The sequence below is a fragment of the Denticeps clupeoides genome, chromosome 7 (genome assembly GCF_900700375.1).
Source record: "Denticeps clupeoides chromosome 7, fDenClu1.1, whole genome shotgun sequence".
Lineage (NCBI taxonomy): Eukaryota > Metazoa > Chordata > Actinopteri > Clupeiformes > Denticipitidae > Denticeps > Denticeps clupeoides.
In genome coordinates, this window is record NC_041713.1 from 21,664,465 (window position 1) to 21,692,357 (window position 27,893).

At 43.7% G+C, this 27,893-nt stretch overlaps 4 protein-coding genes across 6 annotated transcripts; 2 read left to right on the forward strand and 2 right to left on the reverse strand.

The window, feature by feature from the left end:
* The first annotated feature begins 511 nt into the window (after positions 1–511).
* gal (galanin/GMAP prepropeptide) lies at positions 512–3,437 on the forward strand. Of its 2 annotated transcripts, XM_028986392.1 has the most exons (7): positions 512–612; positions 680–760; positions 853–907; positions 1,922–1,993; positions 2,479–2,565; positions 3,090–3,161; positions 3,248–3,437. In XM_028986392.1, exons 2-7 carry the CDS (start codon positions 680–682, stop codon positions 3,298–3,300), a joined length of 420 nt encoding a protein of 139 aa, XP_028842225.1. In that variant the 5' UTR covers positions 512–612; the 3' UTR covers positions 3,301–3,437. The 2 variants fall into 2 exon arrangements, with proteins under 2 accessions (XP_028842225.1, XP_028842226.1); XM_028986393.1 differs by lacking the exon at positions 1,922–1,993.
* LOC114794083 (C-factor) lies at positions 3,438–7,776 on the reverse strand. The gene is made up of 6 exons (XM_028986396.1): positions 7,613–7,776; positions 7,492–7,543; positions 6,362–6,549; positions 5,996–6,151; positions 4,110–4,220; positions 3,438–3,704 (listed from the first exon to the last, which is right to left on the reverse strand). Exons 1-6 carry the CDS (start codon positions 7,763–7,765, stop codon positions 3,591–3,593), a joined length of 774 nt encoding a protein of 257 aa, XP_028842229.1. The 5' UTR covers positions 7,766–7,776; the 3' UTR covers positions 3,438–3,590.
* tesmin (testis expressed metallothionein like protein) lies at positions 7,478–16,577 on the forward strand. Of its 2 annotated transcripts, none has more exons than XM_028986394.1 (11): positions 7,478–7,874; positions 8,276–8,507; positions 8,588–8,659; positions 10,006–10,144; positions 13,798–13,925; positions 14,403–14,476; positions 14,572–14,646; positions 14,722–14,824; positions 15,035–15,169; positions 15,282–15,364; positions 16,332–16,577. In XM_028986394.1, exons 2-11 carry the CDS (start codon positions 8,289–8,291, stop codon positions 16,513–16,515), a joined length of 1,212 nt encoding a protein of 403 aa, XP_028842227.1. In that variant the 5' UTR covers positions 7,478–7,874; positions 8,276–8,288; the 3' UTR covers positions 16,516–16,577. The 2 variants fall into 2 exon arrangements, with proteins under 2 accessions (XP_028842227.1, XP_028842228.1); XM_028986395.1 differs by having other exon boundaries at positions 16,335–16,577.
* A 5,698-nt stretch (positions 16,578–22,275) lies between these two features.
* Positions 22,276–26,845, reverse strand: psmd13 (proteasome 26S subunit, non-ATPase 13). Its single transcript, XM_028986106.1, has 13 exons — positions 26,745–26,845; positions 25,539–25,617; positions 25,419–25,453; positions 25,269–25,324; positions 25,143–25,186; positions 24,970–25,056; positions 24,714–24,885; positions 24,486–24,565; positions 23,478–23,603; positions 23,139–23,201; positions 22,948–23,028; positions 22,753–22,869; positions 22,276–22,460 (listed from the first exon to the last, which is right to left on the reverse strand). Exons 1-13 carry the CDS (start codon positions 26,843–26,845, stop codon positions 22,365–22,367), a joined length of 1,137 nt encoding a protein of 378 aa, XP_028841939.1. The 3' UTR covers positions 22,276–22,364.
* Positions 26,846–27,893: the final 1,048 nt, after the last annotated feature.

Genomic DNA, 27,893 nt, shown 5'->3' on the forward strand with positions numbered 1-27,893 from the left:
CTGATAGTGCTCAGTATTGTCGAGAATACTCAGTAAAGGGGCCTGTGTTGAGAGGACTCTGATGTTAAGCAGCCCTTCCATTCCCATAGAAATTCTGGAACCAAACAAACCAAAGACACTTATCTCAGTTTGTTCAGATTAAAACTCCATCTAAACTCCATTTAAAACTTCATTTGTCTTCAGAAATGTGGTTAGATTGTGGCCAGATGCGGATTTATCGCAGCTGAAGAAGAAAACAGGGAAGAAGCTCTCACTTGGTATCACTTGAACTGTTTCATTTTCACTGCTGGATAAAAAAAAAAACGAAAAAAACTAAAATAAGTTTACGCAGGAGCGTAGTTCTTAAAAACATGCAGTAAAGTAAAAGTAATGGAACTTGTGCAAATAAAAAGGATTCTGTACAGATCTGTAAAGCTGCTAATTGGTAGTATTGAGTATTGTGGGGGGGGTCGACGGGAGCGCGCCTGTCCGGGTGGATAAAAGGACCCGGCACGGGGCTCCCACGTCCACCAGAGCCCGGAACCCTCCACCCGAGCCCGACTCCACCCGAGCCCGGAACCCTCCACCCGAGCCCGACTCCACCCGAGCCCGGAACGACTCCGCCTCCTCACGGTAAGACGCCCACCGCGGAGCCGCAATGTCGGTACCGGAGCGCCTGCCTGACCGGTTCTCTCCGCAGATGCAGAAGTGCCTGGGCAGCGTTTGCGTCTCGTTCATTTTCTGCGCGGTCCTGACGGAGACGATCGGACTCGTCATTGCGGTGAGCGGCGAACTTTTTAAGCGCCATCAGCTCTGCTGCCTGCTGCTCGTCTCTCATTCTTCTCTCCCGGTTCCCCGGTTCCCCGGTTCCAGGCGAAGGAGAAGCGCGGCTGGACCCTCAACAGCGCGGGATACCTGCTGGGTCCCCGTGAGTTTTTATACTCAAACAAGAACCATTTCATTACTATTAATACCACTACTAAATTATAATAATAATAATAATAATAATAATACAATTCATTTCAGAATCTGAAACACTGAAACGTTTGTGAGGTGACCGACACATCACAGAGACGCAAGACAGCAGATTAATGTAAAAAATAAAGTAAAATGAGAAAACAACTAAATTATTTAAATTTTTTAATTTAATGCCGTTTTTCTATCGGGCTGATTTAACAGTAGAGTAGAAAAATCACGTTCATTTTTTTAGTTAAAGTGATTTTTCCCTCGTGTGCTACAACGTTCATAATCAACTAAAGTTATTTATATTCATAATTAGTTCATAAACACAATATGCATTTCTGTTGTTTTATCGCACCATTACCCTGGTACAACCATCCATTACGACGTGAAGCCATATAGCCAATTAATTAGCCATTTTTTATTATTTCATTGTTTAAACACAATACTGTAATGCAAACAATAAAACAATATTTTATTTCACTTCATAATAATAACAATTAAATTGTTTTTGAAAGGAATTGTCAATGCAGGAAATATTAACAATAAACCATAAACTTTACTCCACCGACCACCTTGTACATTTCAAGATTCAAAATTTTTACAGGATCAGCACACATACATACATACAGAACAAAAATGACATGCTTGTAAAGTGTTTCAAATGTCTATACACTATATTTCTTTGGAGTGAGATCTTATCTTATGGCATCTTATGGTCTAAATGATCTCTCGATTCCACTCGATAATACACAATAATCTGTGTAGAATTTTGATTATATGAGATCATTCTGTGTTAATGTACTAGACTGTAGACTTAATTGACTGCTGAGTGAGACGGATTTGTTTCTGGTCTACAGTAGTCCCTTGACAGCTTTATAAAGGAAACTGTCCAGCTATATACAGGATGTCAAGAGACTGCAGGTGTGAAGGGGTCACGTACATAAAGCCCAGGTCAAATGCCGTCATCCCTGTGTTTCAGGTCGTATTGATCACCTAATACAGATAAAGGATCCTCCCAGTGCAAGGGGGAGAGAGGAACTGCTGGGTCAATGTAAGATAGCTGCTCCTGCTGGGCATTGAAGTCAGCAGGGGAATTGCTCTGTGCTTGAATGTGTGTGTGTGTGTGTGTGTGTGTGTTGCACACACTCCTTGTGGTTCCTCGTCATTGTAACAGTTAAATGGAGCCGTCTTAAATGAAACAGCTGAAGAGGAGAGTCACGCTTACAGAAAAACATACTTTGATGCTTTCTAATTTCCTGGATTTTCCTCACTGGTTTTACAGTTTCATTTGACTCCATATTTTGTGTTTGTGTGTGTTCTGGTGAAAGCAATTCCATGACTCAAGCCCTGCAGGTTGCTTTATAGTACAAAAGTATACAGAACAGTTCAGCAGGAGATCTCAGAGCTGGCCACACAGCGACTGTGAGCAGATAGGGCTGCTCTATGTCTGTCTGTGTGTGTGTGTGTGTGTGTGTGTGTGTGTGTGTATGTGAGGTGACACTTTGCTCATAGCCTGTGCTTTGCTTTTGCGGTCAGATGCTATTGACAGTCACAGAACCCTGAGCGATAAGCATGGCCTGGCTGGGAAGAGGGACATTCCCCTGGATGACGACTTCAAGTCAGGCAAGAACCGTTCCGTCCCCTCAATCACAGCTGCTATTATCCAGTTGTCGGCCAGGTCCCAGTCTGATATGTGCCACACACACGGGTACCCGTGGGGTCCTCTGACCCAGAGAACCCCAAGGCAGAGAAGGCGGCAAGATGCTCCACAAGCACCACCAGTCAGTCTAAACCAATTAACAGCATTTTGGTGCAACTCTTTTCAAAAAGGCTTTATTGATATGAATATTATTGGCAAAATGCTGATTTTGTAAATATGATTGAACTTTGTTGTCTAAGCATTATAACCCTGGATCACATAAAAAAAAATTGTTTATATAAAAATTCTTTACATTTTTAAAAACTTTTTAATAACTCAGGATGTCCAGTTAAAACCCATCAGGTCCACCTCTACGGCTTGAGGTCAGCTCTCCGGAAGAACGCGTCATATCTGGCATTAATGAAGGAACACAGAACTCTTGTGGGGATACTTTTTTTGGGGTGGGGAATAGGAGAAGATCTTGAACCAATGCTGTGTGATTCTGCAGGAACCTTGAGGATAGCAGATGAAGACATCATTCACACCATTATCGATTTCCTGTCTTATCTAAAACTGAAAGGTGAGATACGCCAGTCCTGAAATCGTGCGTTTTACTTCTGGCCGTGTGTGTGAGAGAACATTAACAGACGTAGCGCTTCGTTCCAGAACTCGGGGCCCTCGAGAACTCCCTCACATCAGAAGAGATGGGCCAGCCTTAATCCCCCCACGTCCTTCCCGCTTGTCCTGTGTGTTTGGAGTGTTCTGAAAATGCAAAATGTTTTTGTTCCTCTAATGACTGCTGGTGCAACCGTACTTATATCAATTCTGATATAAAAAAATAAAACTCATAAACGGCTCTTATTCACTGTCATTTATTGCACATGATGAGAACAGGTACACCAATCAAGAAAAAAAAAGAATCAGTTTCAGGAATTCTCATTAAGAAAAATGAGGATAAGCGACTTTATTTTAAACCCAGAAACTGGAAGTGTTTTTCCATACAGAGGGGTCACCAGGCCACCGTCTTCCCCAAATAATCCATGAAGCTGCCATGATCCTTTTGTGTCAGGGAAGAAATGACAGACAGGACTGAAGTCATGCTCTCCTCGACACTCATTGGCGCCTGGGCAGAAAGCAGAACAGACCAGAGTGATGGGGGAGCGGCGTTTCACGGATGATCTTTAAAGGTCCCCTCACATTAAAATGTCATTATTTAACATTAATACGAGTTCCCCTAGCCTGTCTATATTACTGCAGTGGCTAGAAAGAGAGCTTTGGTCATTCTGGTCGGATTTGGGATTTACCCCTTTATGTAGTCACAAGTGAATTTATTTTATTTGGGGAAAAATGCAGATATGACTTCCTGCCTGAGCCAGACATTGTGGTTGGTGAAATCTCACTGTGGGACTGGAGCAAAGTGGCTGTAATTCTGCACCAAGGCCAAATTTCAGAAAGAGACTTCAGATACAGTATTAGGGGACCAACAAGTCCGATATAAAATGTTCATTTTAAATGCAGAGACACTCACCCGCTGGCCACCCATGTCAGTACGGACCCACCCGGGGTGTAGCGCCACGCACAGGATCCCCTCCGACTCCAGATCCACTGCCATGCACCTCGTGACCATGTTCAACGCAGCCTGAGTAGAACGTAGCACAAAAACATCATTGTGCAGGGGAGGGGTACCGCTCTCATGGTTCTGTGTGCGTGTAAAGCCTGCGCAACTCTGCATCATTTGTAAATTGCAGCTTAATCTGTACATTCAACCAAACCAGAGCCGGTTCCAGGGCTTGTTATCGACGGACATTAATATGTACGTTGCCAAGTGTTGTGGTTGAAGAGATTAATAGATTTATTGGAATTATTGGCAGCTGCAGATTAACAAAACCGATAGATAATTAGATACGTTTCCTTGGATGATTGGATCAGCTTGCAGTACTTAGTATTCCGTATTATTTATTCCGTAGCTCTAGCAACAACTCAGAATCAAGCAAAAAGGGGTGGTAGTAGCCTAGTGGGTAATACGCTCGCCTGTGATCCGGAAGACCCAGGTTCAAATCCCACTTACTACCATTGTGTCCCGGAGCAAGACACTTATCCCAATATTGCTCCAGGGGGGACTGTCCCTGAAACTACTGATTGTAAGTCGCTCTGGATTAGGGCATCTGATAAATGCTGTAAATGTAAAATGTAAATGCAAAAAGCACAATGTGTGGTTGATAGCACATTAAATGTTGTATGGTAAGCACATAATTTAAGAAAATGTTTCTAGAAATGTCCTTCACCGAGAATACCTTCTTTAAGACCTTAGCTCTGATTCATTTAGACAAAAAAAATCTAATGGAATCACAAACGCATAGCATGAGAATATTACACCAACAAGTCATGGAATATTCATTTTAAAATATTTATATAGTTGTAACATTTGTTCCAGTTACATGTTCCATGAATTTAATAGTCCAGTGTTTATGGACAGCTTGAGGAACTAGATATGAAAATCAGGGCCAACAAAATAAATGGAATTTAATGGATTGTTGAGATGGTTTTATTATCGTGCTTGCTGCTAAAGGGCCAGGAGAACATCTTCCACCTCTTCCCTGCTCTGCCCTGAAATGAGGTTGTTGTTGGATATTTACTGCGTGGATGATTATGTTTCAGCAAGTTATTTGGCCTGAACTGATGTAATGAGTAGCTTATCATTTCGTGGAAAAGACGATCAGAAAGGGTCAAATTATTGCGTTCAATCAAAAAAGTGTTATGCATTATTAAACTGGGAGTATAGTGGGAACTATCTTCAATAGGGGAAAAACTTGCATGATCATGATAGGCAAATCACTGAAACGTTTCGTGAAATCAAAATGGTAAAAAAGCAGCTGAACTCCCGGCTATGTTCTGCTGTGGCCGTACGAGTTTTTCCACACAGACAACGTAAAAGGAACTCGAGGTATTGGGAATAAACCACTGATCAGTGAAGCTAATCGGGGGAAAAAGGCTTCAATTTGGTAGAGAGCATAACGATTGGACTCTGGAGCAATGGATGATGGTAGTGTGGTCAGATGAGTCCAGATTACGGACTACCTGAAAACAACGGTAAATCATGCCACTTCTGACAGGAAAATTAATAAAGGAATATCATAATCATAAATAATTGTGACTTTGCAGAAACTCATTGAAACAATGGCACAGGCAGCAATGGCAGTAATACATTGTTTAATCTACATTATCAAAGGCTGTTAAATACTGTTCATCAAAGAATAATCAACACGTATATACATCAAGTCTTTGAAAATACTCCTTGATTCCTGATATGTGAACATTGACAGGTTAGAAGTATGTGTTGGAAGAATGTATGTTATTATATGAACAGCAATTCCCTTTCATAGAAAACTGCAGTGCGATCGGGCAAAAAACTACCTTGGAGGTCTTGTAGGCGTAGGCCTTAAACTCTGCCAGTTGTTCTGAGGTAAGTTGGATGGACCCCAGGCTGGAGGAGATGTTGACCACAGCTGCTCTGTGAACACCCATACCACTGCCCTGTGCAGCCGCGGCACGTAACTGGGGCAAAAAAGCCTGCAAAAGTGCAGGGATCAACACACACAGACACGCAAACCTTCACAAATAGATGCAAGCACGTCAAAGTCTGTGGCATCACATTCCACAGGTTCTACTGTAGTGTCAGATATCAGTACTGATGCGATGATCTTATGAACTGAACTTCCCAGAGCAGCACCGCCACGGGTCTCGAGTCTGATGACGTTGGCTGCTGGGTGTCCAGCTCACCTTGGTGACTAAAAGAGGACCAACTGTATTGGTTTCGAAGGTCTTCTTCATTGCGTCAGCGGTCACGGTCTCCAGGTTGAGTCCCATATGGATACCTGCATTGTTTATGAGGCAATTCAATCCGTCTGATCCCAGAATGGCCGCAACCTCCTCAACAGCCTGCTCGATACTTTCCTGGCTGAGAACATCTGAGAAGAGCAAAAAAAAACAAAGCTTCTTTACCACAATCCTGGATAAATACTACAGTAATTAAAACAGAAAGGGTCAGAAGCGTTTTTATTATACTGATGGTGGTGAAGCATCAATTTCTGGGTGGAATTTTCAGCATTGCTGATTAACTGTAAAACCAAATTTACAGGACTAATCCGCTGCTTTGGCACAAGAATAATATTTTTTAGTAAGTACATATGCCGTCAGGATGAAGTAAAATGGGATCAGATCAGTCCAGCATCTGAAGTCTGAACATCAACAGATGTTTTACTTTACTGGTGAATAACACATTTTTCACCAGCCTCACACAGTAAAGGCTCGGTTCAGTGGTCATCAACAATAATCTGATCTTAAACGCCATTGATGGTGGAATGCTTCCATTGTCCTCTTCCCAATACAAGATTAGAATATGACCAGGTGTGGAAAGCAAAAATTTACAAATTAATCTATTAATGGGATGTATTTTACTTTTTTTTTTTTTTTAATTGATTTGACTATTAATATCGAAACAAAGTCAGTAAATTGTGTTAATTCGTCTTTAAACCGTGAATTAGACACGGCTCCCAAAGGGAACGTATTGGAGTGAGTATTTTGGATTTTTTTGTGGGGCTCTTCAGCGCCACCTGCTGCACGGAGAACAGACCGCAGCCCACAGTTCACAGCGGTCGTGTGCAGGAATGCGACTCTGAAGTTCGCTCCTTATTCGCTGCTACGGTGAAAGTGGCGTTGTGCCAGGAGGACAGCGAGTGGTGCGATTTCTAATAGTTCGGGATTTTGAGTCGATACATAGATCATTTCCATGTGCAGCTTTATGTTGGTTTGTGCAACAGATTTGTCTCGCTGAACTGCACCCCCTGCAGGCGTGATACGGGTACTGCAGCGATTAAGGTGGAGTTCGAAAAAGGAGCCAGAGAACCCACCCAGCGCGACGACGCGGACTCCCGGAGAGGCGTCCGCCACTTTCTGCAGCTCCTGGAACGAGGGAACATGTCAGCGTCCTTCTGCAGTCCCACAAACAGCCACCCGGTCGCACCAACTCACCGTCGCGGCGGCGGGGTTTCGGGCGGTCGCGACGATCGTGTCCGGCCGCGCGCCGCTGTCACACGCCACCAAATCTTTGACCATCTGCAGGCCCAGACCTCGACTGGCCCCGGTGACGAGCAAGGAGCGGCACCCGCCGAGGTCCCACTGCATGGCGCCGGTTCAACTTGGGACACAACGAAGGGGCGTGGCCTCCTTTTATAATGTCCCGAAAACACTGAGACAACGATAAAGACAGACAGACAGACAGACAGACAGACAGGTAAACAGATAAACAGGGACATAACTAAATGTCACAGAAGCCTGGGGCTACTTACCAGAAGTTACCATTTAAACCAATCGGTGACGTAACAGCAGCGTAACCCCCGCAGCCGTTCTGAAGGCCGCTGCCGGGCTTTTTAAAAATTCCGTCCTTTTTTAAGCTTTTAAAATTCCTCTTTTAAAACGTCAGTAACAACCATACTAAAACCATGTCGCGTACCACAGTCTTAAATACAACACTAGAGTATTTATCTATTTATTTCAGGATGTAATGGGTCCATATTAGCCGATTAGCTTCACCCTGACAAGCTTGTCCAGTTATTTCATGTCAGAAGGTTCATTTCCTTGTTGTTTCCATTTTGATATTAAAACGTGGCGTATTTATTGGGGAACGGTGTGTAGAGCTGCAGTCAGGATGAACTCCATCAGCGGGCCTGGCCAGGCCGTCCTCCGTCCTCAGCACCCCTTCACTGGGGACACATCCGTCCCCCAGCAGGACAAGTTCTCCAGTTTCCCACATTTCTGGCCCACGCCCGGCCGGGCTGCTCAGTCCAGCACGTTCCACTCCCTGACTGGTGGTTTTGTTACTGGCCCGTGGACAACAAGGGGGACCGTCCACTACGGCATGTGGACTGTAAGTGAAAATGAAATACAGAAATATGGTAATAAATCGGTGTCCTCTGATGATCGGCTGAGATATTTGTTCCCCTGTAGAGAGAGATGTGTGCAGACCACCTCCCTCAGCATCCCGAAGGGCCAGCAGGCCTGCGGGATCCCTGTTATTCAGTAAGATCGTCGTATTTATTTAGCACCCGATTGAAAATTGTAAAGGTCTGTATTTCCTACACCTTTATGGTCATGGCACTGTCATTTTCTGTGAAAATGCTAATGTACCTGGGTTAAAATAAGCATTAGTGCAAACGGGCATCATGGCCAAGAGACCGGGCACTTTATTCAGGGCACTGGAGGATAGACCTACACACAGAGTCCACTCGCATCTTATCACATATTGAGATGCCAGGGTGAATGAAGACCACCAGGAAGCTCTGAAGAAGTCTGAACCGTGTTTTTAACCAAACGCTACCCGACATAAGCAGCAATGATGTTGTAAGCACCCTGTGTAGTGACTACCCTCCTCATGCCACTAGAACAATATGTCACATACATGACAGTGGGTCATCACACTTTAACTTAAAGTGGTGACCACATATTATCACAATGACCACACCATTCTAATCACATCAATGTCAGGATTAAAAGGAACCATTTTATCCGAACTCTGCATTTCAACTCCCAGGGTCGTGTGCAAATCAGGAAATCGGCACCATAACTGCATCTCGCTTATTTTAATTGGATAAGATTGTTTAGCACTGCCATCTACAAACTACAGAGAGATGCATTAAACACTTAAAGAGCCAGAAACTAATCTTGAATCATACAACCCCAATTCCAATTGTTCACAATTTAAGGCATCTTCTCAAATATGCTCTTTAAACAAGAGACACATTAGACATTTAGACACATTAGGCACATGAGACATGTTCTCTGACTGCTGGTTTTGCATGTATGGATACGTTACAGGGTTGTTATCATTAAAAAACTGGAAATGTTGTGGTATTTGAAAGGAGACATTCCCATTATTTTATACAAAAGTTTATTTTATATAGTCAGTGAAATCTGACTGACACATGAATGTATAATGAAGTTTGTAGTTCCTGTAAGATTGCGCGTAGTTTACAACTACAACGTTTAAAACTACAACGTTTAAAACTACAACGTTTAAAACTAGCGCAGGTCTGTAGTATCTTTGCTGGCTTTACGTAGTGAACCGTGTTACGTGGTGCTGCGTGCGATGCTTCCAGATTCCAGCACCGCCGCAGCCATGCATCTCCGTTTAAAAGTCGTGTAAATTACAGCTGATGATCTACGCCTGTACATGATGGGGCCCATTTTACTCGGACTCTGGCTGTGCAAACTTGGAGGAACTTTAGCTTTTCAGGGTTGGCAAATGTTTAGTTTAACAATATTTTGTTTCAGAGTACATATGGTCATGAAATTACCATAAAATAATTGAAAAGTCATGGAAAAATGTGCAAGAACCCTGACATTAAGTGCTTTAAACATTACCACAGGCTTCTCATGGTGTTGGTCAGATGCTACTGGTTAACCAGAGTAACCCAGAGCTGGCCACCTGCTCAAGGCTCACAGATTATCTGCCATTCAGCCCATACCCACTGTTGTACCCCCCACAAGAGGACATGCTGGAGAAAGGTCAGCTTCCTACTACTGTTGTACTCTCACATACATTGCTGCAGTAAAAGAAGTATAAACTCTACACAAAGCACTGTATTAAAACTAGAGGTGGTCATAGATTAATTTTCTTAATCTAGATAAATCTCACTGTAATCTTGGAATTAATTTAGAGTAAACAAAATTAATCTAGATTAATCTATATTAATCTATATTCTAGATTAATCTACATTAATCTAGATTAAAATGGCTCATTCGAATTCTGCCGAAGGCATTCAGAATATGTGTGCTACCAAAATAATGACTAAAAGTAAGTCTTTGAGAACGGGTTTCTCAAGCCAGGTGGCGCATTAGACCAGGGGCTCATCTCTTGTTTCCAAAATGCATCACAAACTGCTTGAGAAAGCTGTTCTACTATGATAATTGGTGATGAAAATAAATTATGTTCAGTAAGATGTACTTGGGTTTACCAACTGTTTATTCAGTTAAATAGCTGCATCCATGTTACCACGTCACGTTTGATGTGGTAATTTCACAGTTCGAAGACTCGTTCTCGCCCCCTACAGTGCAATTCGGCTAGGTATACATCCACGCTAAAATATCAAGGTGAAAGTCATCATAGTGTAGCGGTTCTTCTTCTGCGTTGTGTAACTTTTTGATTTTGTTTCTTAAACCACAAATGATGAGCTGACACCCAAGAGATTTTCTGTGCAAAGTGTATTCTGTACAAAAAGCAAGATCGCGTCAGAACATCACGTCACACATCGCGTCTTTCTGCACCTCTCTCTCTCACAACTCACGCCATGTGTCCAAGAGAACTGAACATTAACATAAAGCATTCACAATTTACAATACTGTATACCTGTACGAAAGGCAAGGTCGCGTCAGAACATCGTGTCACACATCGCGTCTTTCTGCACCTCTCTCTACAATATACAGTATTAAAAGAACATAAAAAAATATTCACAAAATAACACACATGCAAAATATTCCTAATGTGTACATAAATTAAAATGAAAGAAATAACTTTTTGCACACAAACCCCACACACCTCTCACGCCATGTGTCCAAGAGACCTGAACCGGGTCTCAAAAACAAAATAAAAGTCTTTAGGAAATAAGAAAGTAAAAGACACAAGAAAGAAGAAATATACTTATAAATCTAGTGTTACCATTTAACTCCGGCACAATAGCTTGCGTAGTATAGACCCAGCTCCCAACCCAACTTTGTGAATAGATTAACGGCGATATTTTTTTTATCGCCGATAAGAGTCTCACGTTAACGCAGCACATTTTAATCGCCCGATAAGAGTCTCATGTTAATGCAGCATGTTAACGCAGCACGTTAAAACACTCCAATCTGATGTTACCTGGCAGAAAGAGGCATGGCACAATAGAGGTTAAAATAATGAAAAGTTTCTAATTTATTAACACCAGTAGATTTATATTAAGTGTTACATTAATATATTGTATGTAAAAAAGGCACCAATGTTACAGAAAAACCCAGAATAAAAGACAGGAGAAAGGGATAGAAAAAGGTCACCTGGTCCAGGAGAAACAGGGTGGCAAAGGCCAAAACCCCCCAGTTCCCGATGGAGAGGAAAAAGAAGTCTCCAGCGTCCACAAGAGAAAATTCTTTTATACATTTGACTATACATTTGACCAGGAAGTGGCCACAGACCAATCAGAATTTGCTGTTTCCGTCATTTGCCAGCCCTTGGCGTCTCATGTTCAGGGGGTATATCAGCCCGGCAAATACACAAGCGGAGGACCCCAAACAAATGGCTGGCCTTTCACGCCTCTTGCTTGGGGGAAGGCCGTTTCACAAAGATATGGCGAACACAGAGGTGATGAACCTCTGTGCAGAATGTTAAGGACTTGTGACGTCCCATCTTACAGACAGCCGCTTGATCCCCTGAGACACTTGATTATTCAGGGTCGACGGGGATCACGATTTGTTCATGGTTGTGCATCTGCTTGTTTGTCCTGCTCCTTTCTGGTCATTTGGGAATTCAAACGTAGCCGATGGTGGTGGTTCTGTGTCCTTTACGATCTTCAGGTATCTGAGATCACACTTGCAGGGAAACCTGCCTTCTTGACAGAGATCAAACACAGCAGCATACAGAGAATATTCAACTTGATCAAAGGCTTTAACCCCACTTGGTGGGGTTCATTGTCTGGAGTCTGATGAAGTCAAAAGATTGTAGATTTGCATACAGATTGTACATTGAAAAACTAGTGTCCATTGTACATTAAAACCAAATCAGAAAAACAATGATCACATATTGTAATGCAAAGACATGCAGATATAGTGGGAAGAGTTTAAAGTGAAATCAGGGAATTCATAACTCTGTGAATTTGCATCGACTTATTTTAATCAACAACAGTGGCCAGATAATAAATACAAAGAATTTTCCATCATGCAAATTTGCATTGACTGACAGGTTGATCACACCAGGGGCAATGTTAGTATTTGTGAAAAACAGTTTCATACAAATGTAAATTTTTGCTGTTATCATACAGATAATGTCAAAAACATTTATTATTTTCAAATGTTAACTATGGGACATAGATTTATGATGTTCAATGTAATACCAGTAATCTAAAATGTCCCAAATCCTGGTTATAATTAGTTACAGTTTGGTTTGTGAGTTCATCTATTGTGCCAGCCATATCTATATGCCACATTGTAAGTGATACAGTCTTTAGTCCATGTTCATTTTATACCTGGTTGGAGTGAATCTGGATTTAGGAAGGCCTCGGTTTCTATGGTCCTGGGCCTTTTAACATATGTCGATCCTTTTTATTCAAATTAAACCATGGAGATTCTATTCCTCACTATGCAGTAAAATTCAGATAAAAAAAGACTTGCGGTCACAGATCCACATCCATACAGCGTATCATGTCGGGGTCACCATTTGTAAGGTTATATTGTATGGTTAAAAAAGTTACCAATGTTACAGAAAAACTCAGAATAAAAGAAAGGAGATTACATTTATTTCACCCATTCACATATTTCACAATGTAGCTTTAACAATGCAGCACAATGTAGCTGCTTAATGTGGCTGAATTTTGTATGAAAAAGACAATGCGCAAACCTCATTTTCATCAGCAAACCTACTATTCATCCCTACTGATTCCTCCCCAAAACAGGATCTTAAAATCTCCCGGGACAATTCTCCAATGCAACATCTGGGTAACCATGGACAATTCCCTTTCCTACTCGTCTCACATTGCCCAGCTTTCCTGCTTGTGGTGATTCCTTCTCTACAACAATAGGATTTTGTCCAATCTCTGGACTCACTTCAGCTGATCCAGACTGCTGCAGCACGAACTTCCGCAAGATATTAGAAACCCTTCAAACCCTAAAAACCTTCCATCTCAGGAAATGCTTAAATTAAAGAAGTTGGGTTCTGAGTTATTAAACTAATGCAGATCATGTGCAAGTCAATCAAATTAGGGGTTTCAATGATGGACATTTTTATGTGCTCTGGATAAGAGCATCTGCCAAATGTTGCAAAATAGTTCAATATTATTAGGTTTTAAATATTTGTATTATTTAGAAGAATGATCTTACCTTCTTATTTAAATGTCCTCTGTGTCTTATGGAATGTAGTTGACCACATCCGCTAGTAATGTAATGCTTGTTTGTTTGTTTTTGTTCTCGCCATACAGATTACTTTCATCCACTAAACCCAGGAAAGATGTCTCCCTCCTCTTATCAGCCTCTGCCTTCCAGCTCATTTTTCCAGCCCCCTGCTTATCTGAGCTACAACCTCATGCGTGGACCTAAGCTCTCACAGGTAAACATGAACAGACGCTTACCTTGTCAGCTGGACGTGTCCACAACCACAAGAGCAAGTCGGCATTCAGACAGCGTCACAGAGGCAGACTTTGTTGTGTAACAGGATTTACGGTAACAGAGAGTTAGGAAGAAGTGTTCATTTGTAGACGTTCGTGTCATGTGGGAGAAATTGCAGTTGCTGTTTTCCTGATCTTGTACAATAAGAGATGCTTTTCCCATATCCAGGGTATGGTCTTATTTTTCCTGCTTAAATATAGACAAATGAGCTCCCCAAATTCCTGCCAGGTTTTAAATCCGGAAAAATGTTAAAATAGGAAGCAGTCATTTTTATTATTCAGCATGTACTACAGTTCATTCAAATTAGAACAAGGATGGCGGTTCCGACCGCTCAAATATTGAAATGTAGTCTCAACTGTAGAAACACACAAATGCCACCGGACATATCACTGGACTTACAATCCTCACCCCCTCGTAGTGCCATCAGACTCCGTTATGCCCAGACCCTCCGAGTTTAGCCACTGCTGCACAGCCGAAGGCGGCACGGCAGAGGTAAGTGGCATGAAGGAAGCCACGCTGAGGTTTTAGCTTGTTTTAGTCTCCTTTTCATGTGTTTGTTGTCTTAATGAATGCTTTTCTCCATTCAGAAGTTTATGTGGTGCCGCCATGGGCAGAATGCAAACGAAGCCTTGCAGCTGTACAAAGTCACACTGTCTTAAGATGTAAGATTTTATGAGATGAATTTTGTCATATTGGAATAGATGAATGCTGTATGTGTTTATAATCTGTGACCAAAGGTACTGTGACTGCTTTGCGAATGGGGACATCTGTAGCAACTGCAACTGTGTAAACTGCTGTAACAACGCGGACCATGAGAAGCAACGGTCCCGAGCAATTCAGGTAGATGCCACCCATTCACTGCAAATTCATGCAATGAGCGTATCGAAATACGAAGCGTTGGATAAAGGTCATCCAGGTTTGTGGAGGAAGTCATTGTAGTTCCTAATTATGGCGTAATTAATTTGAATTTGGCAGGCTGGGATGAGAAATGCTGTTTTAACGCGAACGAAGCCCATATTCTCATCTTTATTTGTTCTTGTGTCTTTTAAGAGCTATCTTTACAAAAACCCAAAGGCCTTTCAGTCAAAAAATGACAACAAGAATGCAGGGGATGCGGAAGGCCGTCACAAGGGCTGCAACTGCAAGCGGTCTAGATGTCTGAAGAACTACTGTGAGTGCTATGAGGTGAGGTCGTCCTCCATGGACCAGCCTTGTTGCGCATTGAGTTCAATCGTGAACTGAACTGGTGAAGGGCACTGCAGTCCCTGGTCACGTGACCTCCTTGTATTTCCTTCAGGCCCAGATCATGTGCTCCTCCACCTGCCGGTGTGTGGGCTGTAGGAATTACAGTGAAAGCGCTGATGGTGACAGCAATACTTGGTATGTGACATTTTAGCATATATTTTTTTATTTACATATTTGTCAGCATATTGCATTGCCCAAGAAGAAGTGGACCTGAAAGTATGAGACAAATTTGAACAAATTTGAAATTTGACAAAATTTAACTAATAAGGCTGACCAGAGGACACGTTATCCAGTCAATAATTCAGTTGACCAAATGCTCAAGATGTGTGCAGGAATTGTAGCTTTGTGACATAAACCTTTATTACCTAATTACTGGATTAATACCTTTTAGAAGCTTTTACATGCACCTAAACTGTACAGTATTGCGGACCATACATTGAATTGTGCATCGCGGAACTCAGACACCAAGGGTGAATTCAGTTCAAATCCATAAGAATAATGCAGGTTGAACTACGGTGAGACATGAGTGAGATGTAAATCCCCATTGTTGCTTCAGTTTGTACATAAGTTTTTGGTGTACCCTGCTCCTGTGGCTGCGTCAGACTTGACAGGAAATTGGGACTAATTGGTTAATTGGTATGCTTTTTTTTTTGGCCAGTGGTGGCCTAGCGGTTAAGGAAGCGGCCCCGTAATCGGAAGGTTGCCGGTTCGATTCCCGATCCGCCAAGGTGCCACTGAGCAAAGCCACCGTCCCCACACACTGCTCCCCTGCGCCTGTCATGGCTGCCCACTGCTCACCAAGGGTGATGGTCAAAAGCAGAGGACGCATTTCCTTGTGTCACTGTGTGCTGTGCTGGTGTGTCTCACAATGACAATCACTTCACTTTTGTGTTGATTTGTGTCCATTTGCAGCCTGTATTGTGCCTTCTGATTGGTTTCTCCCTGCTCTCCCAGCCCATACGAATAATCTCAACTCTCACCGGGGACACACGTCCCCAATGAAACTGTTCCACTCAACACCCGGAGCCAGCATGAGGACATGTGACACATGCAATTGTCTGTTTTCGGTGACCTGCTCAGATGAAAGGCCCGTGTGTGTAAGCAGGGTCATCAGAGCCGAAGCGGTGGAGGACGCGTGTGACGCTCTGCTGGTGCTGGCGGAGAAGAGCGAGCGGGGCGGCTGTACCCTCCCTCAAGCTGAGCAGCAGATCCTGCAGGAGTTCGGCCAGCGCCTGGCGCAGGTCGCCGAGTCGATATTCAAATGCAGCAGCCTGCAGAGATCCTGATCCTGCGCTGCTGTGGTCAGCCTGCCGTGCGCAGGGTCGCTCCAGTCTTGTTAGCCTCATTTCCGAGCCTAATTATTCCGTCAAATTCAGCACAGCTGTGGCCTTTACTGTTTGTGAACGTAGTTATGTATTCATATACATTTCATTTTAAAATACATATGTTTGTTTGATCATTTTTTAACTGTATCGAATGTTAATTTAAGACCTCATAATTTGAGGAAATGAATTCATTCCCTTTTTCTTTTTAAAAGCTTTTAAAGATCCTAAAACTGTTCTAAAGCACAAATGTTTGGTTTAGTCCTTTTAATGCAACAGGTTTAAGCTTTTTTAAGTAGAGAACTTGTATTCTTCTGCCTGTAAAGAACAGGTTTTGCATGCTGTATGCTTTCATGGTTGAATGCCAATAAATATATTGCATAAAAAGGGTCTGTTGTTTTTCTGCCGCACTTCTGGTCCGGGCCCGGAATTCAGCCCTAAAAAATTTCTGGTTTGACATTTGTCTCGATGGTGATAACATTTCACCAAATCAACCTACCCTGAAGATTTTTTTTACCATTCCTTACCCTTTTTACAACATTGAGGAGGTTCGGTGACATCCTTCCATCGAGGGAGCCACCAGTCCTGGTTCTCACAAAGACCCCCGTCTGTGTCCTCGTCCATGTAACGCTGTGGAGATGAGGAGTAAACACCAGGCATCGATTTTCATTTTGCCAGGTGTGTTCCTGACGTCTGCTTTCGTGCTCCGGCTAATATAAACGGTTCCCCCATGATAAGGTGGAACTCTAGTAAGAGATGGACCCCACAGGGGGTTGTATTGAACCCGAGGCCCTGTTGCTATTGATAGGAATATAAGGGGGATGGGAACATTGGTCAGATCAGATGGTGCTGCAGGACAGAAGACAGAAGAGGTTTCTCTTCCACACAAATATGGTGAGCGTTCGTCAAGTGCTGCTAATGACTGTTCCTGATGTGCAGTTTCAAACTAAAACGAATCTTTTTTTTTCTCCCGTAGGGCGCAGGATTAGTGAATGTCTGGATTCTTGCTGTAATTACATTTGATATAGTGGTGGAGCACTCATCGCAGAAGGTAGGACGCTGTCCTCTACTCCCTCATTGCGAACGTCCCGGTGGGTGTGTGGAGTGCTGTAACGTGGCAGTTTTCTCTGAAACAGACCCCGCTCTCAAATAACTGGGGACCGCAGTCAATGATGTACCTGAAGGGAAAGTGTAAGTGTCTTCCCTGTCTATTCAGTACACGGATAAACATGTTGGGTGTGGGGTGGTGGTAGCCTAGTGGGTAACACCCAGGTTCAAATGCCACTTACTACCATTGTGTCCCTGAGCAAGACACTTAACTCTAAATTGCTCCAGGGGGGGACTGTCCCTGTAACTTCTCGCTCTGGATAAGGGCGTCTGATAAATGCTCTAAATGTAAAAAATGTTGGGAATCCACAGGGACTCCTTTTCGTCCCAGACAAACCGGCCGGTCTAAAGAGCTGCTTCTGCATATCGCAGGAGGAAAACTAGCCGCTGGCATTTGAAATAATAGTTCATTTTTTCCCACCAGATGGCAGAAGATACACAGCCGACAGCGATGAGGATCTTTACAAATCTGGGTTGAAGGGGTGGTACACGGTCATTAGAGGTACGTCCTGCTCCAAAAAGGGCCCCTCATTTCTTACCATACGTTTCATGACGTAGTCATTTTAGACTTTCCTTTTTAGACTTTCACTACTCAGCCACTCTAACGTATCTAGGCCTTTTTTAATCCATTAATGATAATGCCACGCCATTTATTTTTTTATTTCATTTAGTTACATTCATTTTTAAATTGACGACAGGAGACGAAAATGTTTTTTTGACAAATACATACTTCCTTTTTTACCCTGATCTAGACTCATCAGACCTCAGTACTACTAAAATGTTTTTTTTCTTCATATCAGAAGTTACATGGTAATCAAATCAGATCACAACACTGCCCGTCACTCCTAAACAGAGAACATGGTAGTAGCCTAGTGGGTAACACAATCGCCTATGAACCAGAAGACCCAGGTTCAAATCCCACTTACTACCATTGTGTCCCTGAGTAAGACACTTAACCCTAAGTTGTTCCAGGGAGACTGTCCCTGTAACTACTGATTGTAAGTCACTCTGGATAAGGACGTCTGATAAATGCTGTAAATGTAAATGTAAACACAGACCACAGGCCCTATTTTACTGCCCCAGAGTCCATTCTTTATGACTCGTATGCCTCTAAGTTGGAGTTGCGTAGTGTACGGTACACCTTTACCCCAATTTTACTGCTTTCAGTGCACTCCTCGGTTGCTCTTAATATTTCAATATGCGGGTAAGTGAACTGAAAGGTCAGAATGCATGTGGTAACTTGTATTTAGATTGATTTGGATTTTAAATGCGAGACATCACGTGTCGTGGTGGCAACAGACTCTCTGCTCTTTGTTTTGCTGAAGAATTCCAGAAGCTGAGCTCGCTGGACTCCAGAAGGCCCAGAAGAATGCTGACAACTGGGAACATTCAGGTTCACTATGTGGAATAGATCGTCTGGTCGTGTCCTCAGTGCCGCTCTGTTCACGTGTATATTTGAATAAAAACATGATTTCTGCACTGATCAATTGCTTCTACATTCATGGCAGCGCCTGCTCCTGGGAAGGTGTTTTATCATTAACTGCAGGCCGCAGATCTCTCGCTGTTCACCGGGACCAGGCCCCCCTGTGCAGCGCTGCCAACTTATCTCTCCAACCAACACCTCCGCTTGGCATACGCCGGCAGTCCCGCCTCCGCCACCATGTCTGGGTCAAAGTCTCACTGGCCTCCTGCCCACACTGGTGTGGCCGCAGCCACTATTCCCTTATATGGGAATCCAGTAGTGTCTGCAAACCACAGAGTGGCCTTTTTTTTTGTAACTTTTCACCACAAAAACGTGTATTTATTTGCACATTTGCTAATAAAACTAGTTGAGAACATGAGCAGAGAGGGCCAGTGCATATGCTCGGAGAAGCATGGTGACGCCCGCCGGGTGACGCGCAGGGTGGCCGCCACTTCTTTCCCTGGAGGGGACGCGTGACGCGCGCCAGACACGCAGAGCGCACGGACCGGACCGGACCGGACGCCATGTCGCCACTGACCCGAACCTGCTCCCTGCTGCTGAGGAGCGCGGCGAGGCTGCAGGTGCCGCCCAGGGCCCGCATTTCAGCCAAGCCGCCGAAAAACGCGCTCGGCGTCGGGGTGAGTCGCCTGTCGCGCACCTTCCCAGCCGCGCGCCCCGGGGACACACGTCCGGGTCATGTTCCGTTCTGGGTCGATAACGCGGCACCGCGCACAATTCAGGACCAAAGATCCGCCATTTAGCGCCGCCGATCTTGTCACTGTCGTCGCGAGCTGCTGCGACATTTCTGCCACAGGCGACGTCTCCTGCGCGCCAAGAGGTTTTACTCACGTCGTCCGCATCAGTAACAAGGGAGAAGGGGGCAGATTTGCAGATTTATGAAGAATGGCAGTAAAAGTGAAAGTTCTAAGTCATGGTTACTGCAGGTTAAAGACGCACAAGGTCGCGCGTGCAGGTGGGGACAATGGGGTCACGGGAATTTCCCCTTCGATATTAAAAAATATCCTTTTCGTTTCCAAGTTTGGGTGCTTGTCGGGTGTTTTAGATATTTCGTCTGATCATGACGAATATAGCTCCTGTATGAAACGCTTCCTCCAGTTTACACGGATATTTTTATTGCTGTGCTGTCATTTTTTTCCCTGAATCTGTTACTTTGATGATCAATATTGAGAATCATATTATAAAATAATGAGATATTTGAAGTGTAATTGCAGTCAGGCAAAAAAAAATGACTGTGCATATTAGTCTTGATGATATTTGTCTAGCCCGTCGTCCAGTCACACTGGGCACAGGGCGGGGACACGTCCAGGACTGGACGCCAGCCCACCACAGGACACTCACTCACACCTACAGTCAATTTAGAGTTGCCAATACATCTAGTGCCTGTTCCTTTGGATTGCGGGAGGAAACTGGAGAACCCTGAGGAAACACGCGCCAGCACGGGGAGAGCATGCAAAGTTGTGTCTTAGTGACTAAGGAACATGTTCCTGTTAGGAACCGACTGGCTCAACCAACTGATTCTTTCCGTACTTATTCTTGTAGTTTGGTTGAGAGTTGGTGATAAACAACTGGAGTTGTTGTTGGGTTTTTTTCGGGCAGTTGTGGCCTAGTGGTTAAGGAAGCGGACCCGTAATCAAAAGGTTGTCGGTTCGAATGCCTTATTCTTATTCTTTTTTTTATCTTTTTATTCACTACAACATAATGAATAAAAAGATTGTATTCATAGTTGGGGTCCTAGTGAACCAGAATTGATCACTTCATCGATCGCTAACATGGAAGCACGTTGTGAGTCGCTCTGGATAAGGCCGTCTGCCAGATGCCATAAATGTAAATGAATGCCACGATGTCAAAGTACCGTCCCCACACGCTGCTCCACGGGCGCCTGTCATGGTGACCACTGCTCACCGAGGGTGATGGTTAGAAGCACAGGACACATTTCGTTGTGTCACCATGTGCTGTGCTGAAGTGTTTCACAATGACAATCACTTCACTTTCAGATTCATGCACACAAGGTCCGAGGCAGGATTCGAACTCACAACCATGGAGATGTTAGGTCACATCACTTACTGTCCCACCATGCGGTCCCCCAACGAGACACCAATTTATTAAAATGCTATAAACAAATAAATAAATAGACAGGTTTAGGTAACACTATAAAATTCTCTGATAGCGTGTTTTAATTGCAGAAGATCTATAGATTTCTTCTAAAATAAATTATGAAGGTAAAACAATCAACAACCTAACTGGTGAAATGAATCTGAAAAAAAATGACCTGATCAACTCAACTCCATTACTAATGCAAACAAGGTCCAGAAAGGTCCACATGTAGCATGTCTTCCACTTCAGGCAGCTACTTTTTGTGAATGTGTAGATGTATATTTATATATATTTATCTGTATATTCCTCTTCTCATAATGCAGGAACAAGTTTTTGTGATGGTCACCATGTTTGTCACCATCCTGGGACCCTCTGGATGGATCCTGTCCCACCTTGAAAACTACAAAAAGCGCTGAGGACTCCAGTCTGCTGGAGGGACCGCGGTCCATTCCTTCAAGCCCCTACATTTCTCGTATTAATAAATCCATGTAGCTACACTGCCACCAGCGTCCGTCTGTATCCTGTCAGCAGATGTTCGGAGAGCAGGAGGAGTGGCGGTATGAAACCTGAGCCGTATATCGCGGAATATAAATATAAAACGCTGCTGCTCAGTCTATTATTACCCCTGCATTACACCGCCTCTAGCTCCTGCTCACCCTCAACGGGACTATTTACACCCCTTACACATTTACAATGACTGGAGTTCTTTACATTCTGAATGTATTTGAAAACTAGATTTGCTTCGTAGACCACACAGTGGCATGGTAGTCAGTCTCGAAGGTCGTAAGTTCAAATCCAGGCTCTGGCTTCATGTGTTTAAATGCCACAACGCTGCTTAGTAATGATGGATAGCGAGTTAGATTTTAGTTTAATTCACCTGTTCAGTCCTTAAAAAAAAGCCAGCAGGTCCAGTAATCAAAAGGTGCGCATGTGAACCAGAAGACCTGATTGGACGTCTGATGAATGCGGTAAATGAAATACCAGCCATATCCTTTTGAACTAATCCAGCGCACTGTGGATTAAAAACACACACCAGTTCATGTTATTAAATATGGAAATCCTTTACTTCTACGCTTTTGCAACAGACAATACAAAAATGGCATTGCAGAGATGACCAGCATGCAGAGGTTTAGGTGAGGATGTCCTGGGCCTGCTGCTCAACCAGGATGGCCATATTCTTGACATCACCACACCACAAGTCCAGACGATCCTTCATGCCTTTAATCTGGAAGAAGCAGGACAGAAGCAGGAGGTTATACAAACCACGAGGCTAAAACCTTCCCCAACAAATAATATGCAAGCTATGTGCTGGACCAGCTTCCCCCACCACCAGATGCCTGTTCACCACAGTTGTTCTAACTCGAGACCTTTCAGACCTTTTCTGCCACTACCAGACGCTGCATGGTCATTTATTCTGAGCCAAAGTCTACATTAAATACGTTATGTAGACTGAAGACCTTTGCAATAAAACACACTCAAGAGTAAAATGGGGCTCAGAGTGGGACGCGCCATCTGACCTGCTGCAGGTCCAGAACTCTGGGCTGGACCCAGGTCATTTGAACTTTCTGGTCAACTTCATCAATGTTCCCCTTGATGAGGCCAACAGAAAGAGCCTTCATTACCAGGAGCTCCACCTGAAAGATACACAAAGAATCTGATCACAGCCCATTCTGATCACCAACCCTCCATCCCCTGCGTTGAGACACACCAACCTCGTTCACTGGGATCTTGGCACTCTGAGCAATTTCGTGGAATGTCAGCTGTCTGTTGTTGGCCGGCCGACTGAACGTCATCTGATGGGACACAAAGCAGAGTAACCAAACTTAAATAATAAATGTGCTGTGACAAATTATTTTAGCCAAAACTAATTCATTTTTGCTCCACGCACGCTGGTCTGGCTTACCTCCATCACACAAAGCAGCTGTATCTTCTGCATGAGTTTGGTTTCTTGCGCTGCCAAGTCTGGCTTTGATAGAACAGAAGTCATGTTATTATGAAGTGTCATCGTGCATACGTTCCACGGTAAGTGTCCCCCGGTATCAAAAGTGCACATTGCAAGAAATGCTGACAGTAGTTGAATACCATGGTAAACGTAATAAAACGGTGTGAAGATAAGCTGTGCGTTAATGTAATATAATACTTTAATAAGACTGTGCCACCGAAGAGCAAGGGCAGGACATCCACGGTCAGAAACTACCACCTACTGGATTGGACATGGCATATGGCAAAGGCACCCGCTTACCTGCTGTCCCCAGGCTGATTTGAAGGCCTGGAACTTCTCGACGTTCCCCGCATTGAAGGCATACAGGGTGTCGATTAACCACTGCTTGTCTGTCTTTCTCAGAGACTCCAACACGGGATGCATGAGCTGCAGACGACCAGAAACAGAACATCTACACATGCTGCTGATAGAAGACGGCTGTAGATCAGTCATATTGTGTCTGCAGAGCTTCCCTCTGATACCATAGACATGGATTTCATTTATTAAACGTGCTTAAACACACACATTTCTATTAGTTAGGCACAGTATGGATCACAGGGCTCTAGATTGTGACCAAAAAAAGGCCCATGTCATATTCTAAACCAGTCAGATATCCTGCCCCTGATTAGCCGTGGTCCAGATATTCCTGTACTGACTGCAGCCCGACAAGTACACCTTTTAAAAAGCCAGACACCTGCCATTGTTTATGTACTGGCCCAGTGTCCCCTCTCCCCCACTGTGTTTCAGCAAACAGACCGGGCCGAGATGTTAATCAAGTTCAAGCTCTTGAAGCACTAGGGGGAAACCTAGTGGGGCCACCACGGCCCCAATTTTAATTTCCATTTTATTTATCTTGTTTTAATGTCAGCTCAGTGAAGCACTTTAACACAACACATTTTCAATAAGTTACCTTTCTTGTAGAATTGTGCTTCAAATAATGAACTTTATATTAATGCAATTTAGATCAATTAATATTCCCTATATGCACAGCAATATCACAGGAGTTCAAAGTGAACCTGTAAAACTTATTAAATGTGATGCTTCCGAAAACTTTGTGCACCTAACTTTTGCACCTAGGGAAAAACGGCAGTCTAGAGCCCTGGATCATATTACTGAATTAATTATAAGTAGAACAGAAATAATATACTTATCCTAAAACAAAAGTACAAAGATGGCTGAAGCCTCATAACACAATACAAATGAAACTGGCACAAATGGACCTGAATTAGTGACGAGAACAACGGTCCCGTCACCATCAGTCTCACTCACCAGTTCTCCAAAGTTGTACACCCCCTCCCCGAGCAGGCCAGCCAGACCCAGTGTGAAGGCTCTTTCTTGCTGTTCCGCCTCTATAATGATAATAATACAAACCGAGCTCATTACGGTGAAGAAACTAGAGCACGAGCCCATATGAAATCTGCGCGGGTCGGCGTTGAACTCGGTATCAGGTGATGCGGAGGTCAGCCGAGGTTAAAAGGACACCATAGGAGTAGTTACCTGGCAGGGTTTTAATGTCCACGCATCCCAGGTAGCGCAGCGCGTCCTTGTAGTACAGGGCATGATTGCCCACAATGCGGTAGTATTTGCTGGACAGGTCGTAGAACCGGCCGTGGACGGAGGTCACGCCAGGCAGGTTGTTCAGCATCTCCTCCACCTCCTCAATTAGTTTCTGAAACGTTTGGGATTGTTACAGAGGTTGAGCGTTTGTGGGGTATTTCCAGGAGTCTAAATACATCTGGAGCCACGGGGTCACCTTTGTGGCTGGAAGGTCATTGATGTCAAGCCTGAGGCCACCAATTGTGGTCTTACAGAGGATCACAGCTTCTTCACTGCTCTTTACCTGTAAAATAATCAGACACAATCGTTGTAGCTATGCGACAAACGATAAAACACTGAATTAGGAAAATATTCATTCATGTTAGTCACCTTTTCTTTCGTTTTTTCAAGGAAGCTGATTGCTGCATTAGGATCTGTTATGAAAAAATGAATTATTAATAACACCGTGCCATAGAAAATGTGTGGCTTTTGATAATGGGAATATTTAAAAATGACCTGTAATCTGCCGTACTACAAAAAGAATGATTTCTACCAACGACAGCGGGTTGATCCTGTACAAAAGGATAAATAATGAAAATGTTAACTACAAAAAGGCTTCACTCAAAATCATCCCAACCAGAGCCCATGAATATGTACTTCGCTCACCTATGCTCAAAGTCACAGAGGAAGTTCTCGTACAGCTGCGGGAATAAAGGAGAAGGTGTAGCATCCGCAGGAACACGACGATGTCTGATGTGCTCAGAGTAACAGGATGTCTCCTCTCACCTGAATAAGACCGTCGCCGGCCGCAAAACACGGATCCTGCACAAAGTCCGACACCTTCAGGGTCAGCTGATGCCACAGCCTGAAGCAGGCAAGAAAGCTTGGTTAGCAGCAACATCCTTGCCTGTGAAGCCCTTTTTTATGCAACGCAATGATGACAGCGCGCGTTTTATACATCCAGTCTGCTATTCTAACTCATTCAGCATCTCCAGAAAGATCTAGTTATGCTCATGAGAGGATCACTGAAATGATCTCAGCAGGTCCTTTTACTGCAGGGCTGAAATGCAGAAGAAACAGGTTTTTTTGGGATAAAGTTTATTTTCATTGCAATTCATCTGATCATTCTTCATAACGTTCTGGACTGTATGCAAATTGTCATAATAAAACCAGAAGCAGCAAACTTTGTGATTATTAGGACAGGAGAGAGGGGGGCAGTGGTGGCCTAGCAGTTAAGGAAGCGGCCCAGTAATCAGAAGGTTGCCAGTTCGAATCCCGATCCTCCAAGGTGCCACTGAGCAAAGCACTGTCCCCACACACTGCTCCCCGGGCGCCTGTCATGGCTGCCCACTGCTCACCAAGGGTGATGGTTAAAAGCAGAGGTAACATTTCACAGCGTGCACCGTGTGCTGTGTATCACAAGTGACAATCACTCCACTTTAATTAATTAATTAATTAAGCTCGGACCTGAGTTTTCTGTCGTTGTTGGTTCACTGGTGGAAAGTAAAGGGATCTTCTAAGGGCCCAAAATTGTCTGGTCCGAGACCGAGAGAACCTAGGCACTATTTTATCAATTTATGAGCTAATTTAAAAAGCTAAATAAAAAAAACCCAGAGCAAACAGGTTAGATGAGAGACCAGATTATTATACATATTAGATTTTTAGTGGTGGTAGTAGCCTAGTGGGTAACACACTCGCCTATGAAACAAATCCCACTTAATACCATTGTGTCCCTGAGCAAGACACTTAACCCAATATTGTCACTGTAACTACTGGTTGTAAGTCGCTCTGGATAAGGGCGTAAATGTAAAATGTAAATGTTAAAAAAAAGAGAGAATAAAAGGTAAGAAAAGTTACACAAACACACGTGGAGAGACAAACAGTCTCAAATTAAAAAACCTCAACAACACAGCTGGTTCGGGATACGAGGTTATTTCCCACGGACGCCCGGTTACATGCTAGCCTGCCCGCTAGCCGCATGACTCAGCTTACTTCCTGTTGTAGAGCTCCTCCAGAGCCCGCCATTCCGCCGACAGCTCGACGCTGGGGCTCCTGCTCTGCTGCTGCTTCAGGTACCCGGTTACATCTTTCATCGCGACCCGCGGGGAGAAGGGCGACCGCGTCGCAGCCGCCTACAACAAGAAGAAGTAGTAGAAGAAGTAGAAGAAGAAGACGAAGAAGAGCGGCGGAAACGGCGGGGCTAGCCGGTGACGTGCGGCCGCGGTGCACGCTGGGAACCAACACCGCCTCATTATTTACAACCCTGTTATATACAAGCGTTCATTATTCCCCATCCAAGTGTTCTGCTACCTCTTTTATGCACGTCCACTTTTCTAGTAGAACCAGTCAAATGGGGCCACGTTTTGACTAATTCTCACGACTCTAGTTTTCATGCTACAGCATACATTTTTGTACCTACAGTCGTGGCCAAAGGTTTTGAGGATGACACAAATACTGGTTTGCTGCCTCTGTGTTTTTAGATCTTGTGTCAGTTGTTTCTGTGGTGTTATCAAAGGCTTTTAGCGACAATTACATTACGTTTATGCAAAGAGTCCATATTTGCAGTGTTGGCCCTTTTTTTCAACACCTCTGCAATTCGCCATGACATGCTGTCAATCAACTTCTGGGCCAAATCCTCACTGAGGGCGACCTAATGCTTTACTGTTCAGCTCTGTAAAGTAAAAATTTCATTGTTTTTCAGTTCAAAGTTGTGAGAGACCAACCCCCAGTTCTTGTAGCACATCTCTACATAGAAACAGATTTTCTGAAATCACATGAAATTATTGCCATTCTAGCTTTTCAATAATTAAAATGTGGGACCTTTCACTCACTTTCCATAACTGCTTAGTCCTGTTACTTATGGCTGGCAGAGGGGACACAGGGAGGAGACTCACCCAGGAGCGGGTGCCAGCCCAGCACAGCAATTACTTTCACTGCGGCCTAAAGCTTTTGCACGGTACAACACAATTAACAGATTAACAGAGGAAGTCAACCCACATTAAAAAGGCATTGAATGAAAGTGTGTAATTCACTATGTGGATTCCATAATAACTAGAGTGCGACAGGCTTCAGTCCAAGAGAAAAAGCTTCAGATTCAAAAGCCCGTTGGTCTCAATCACAGGCTTCTGGGAGCGGCAGAAC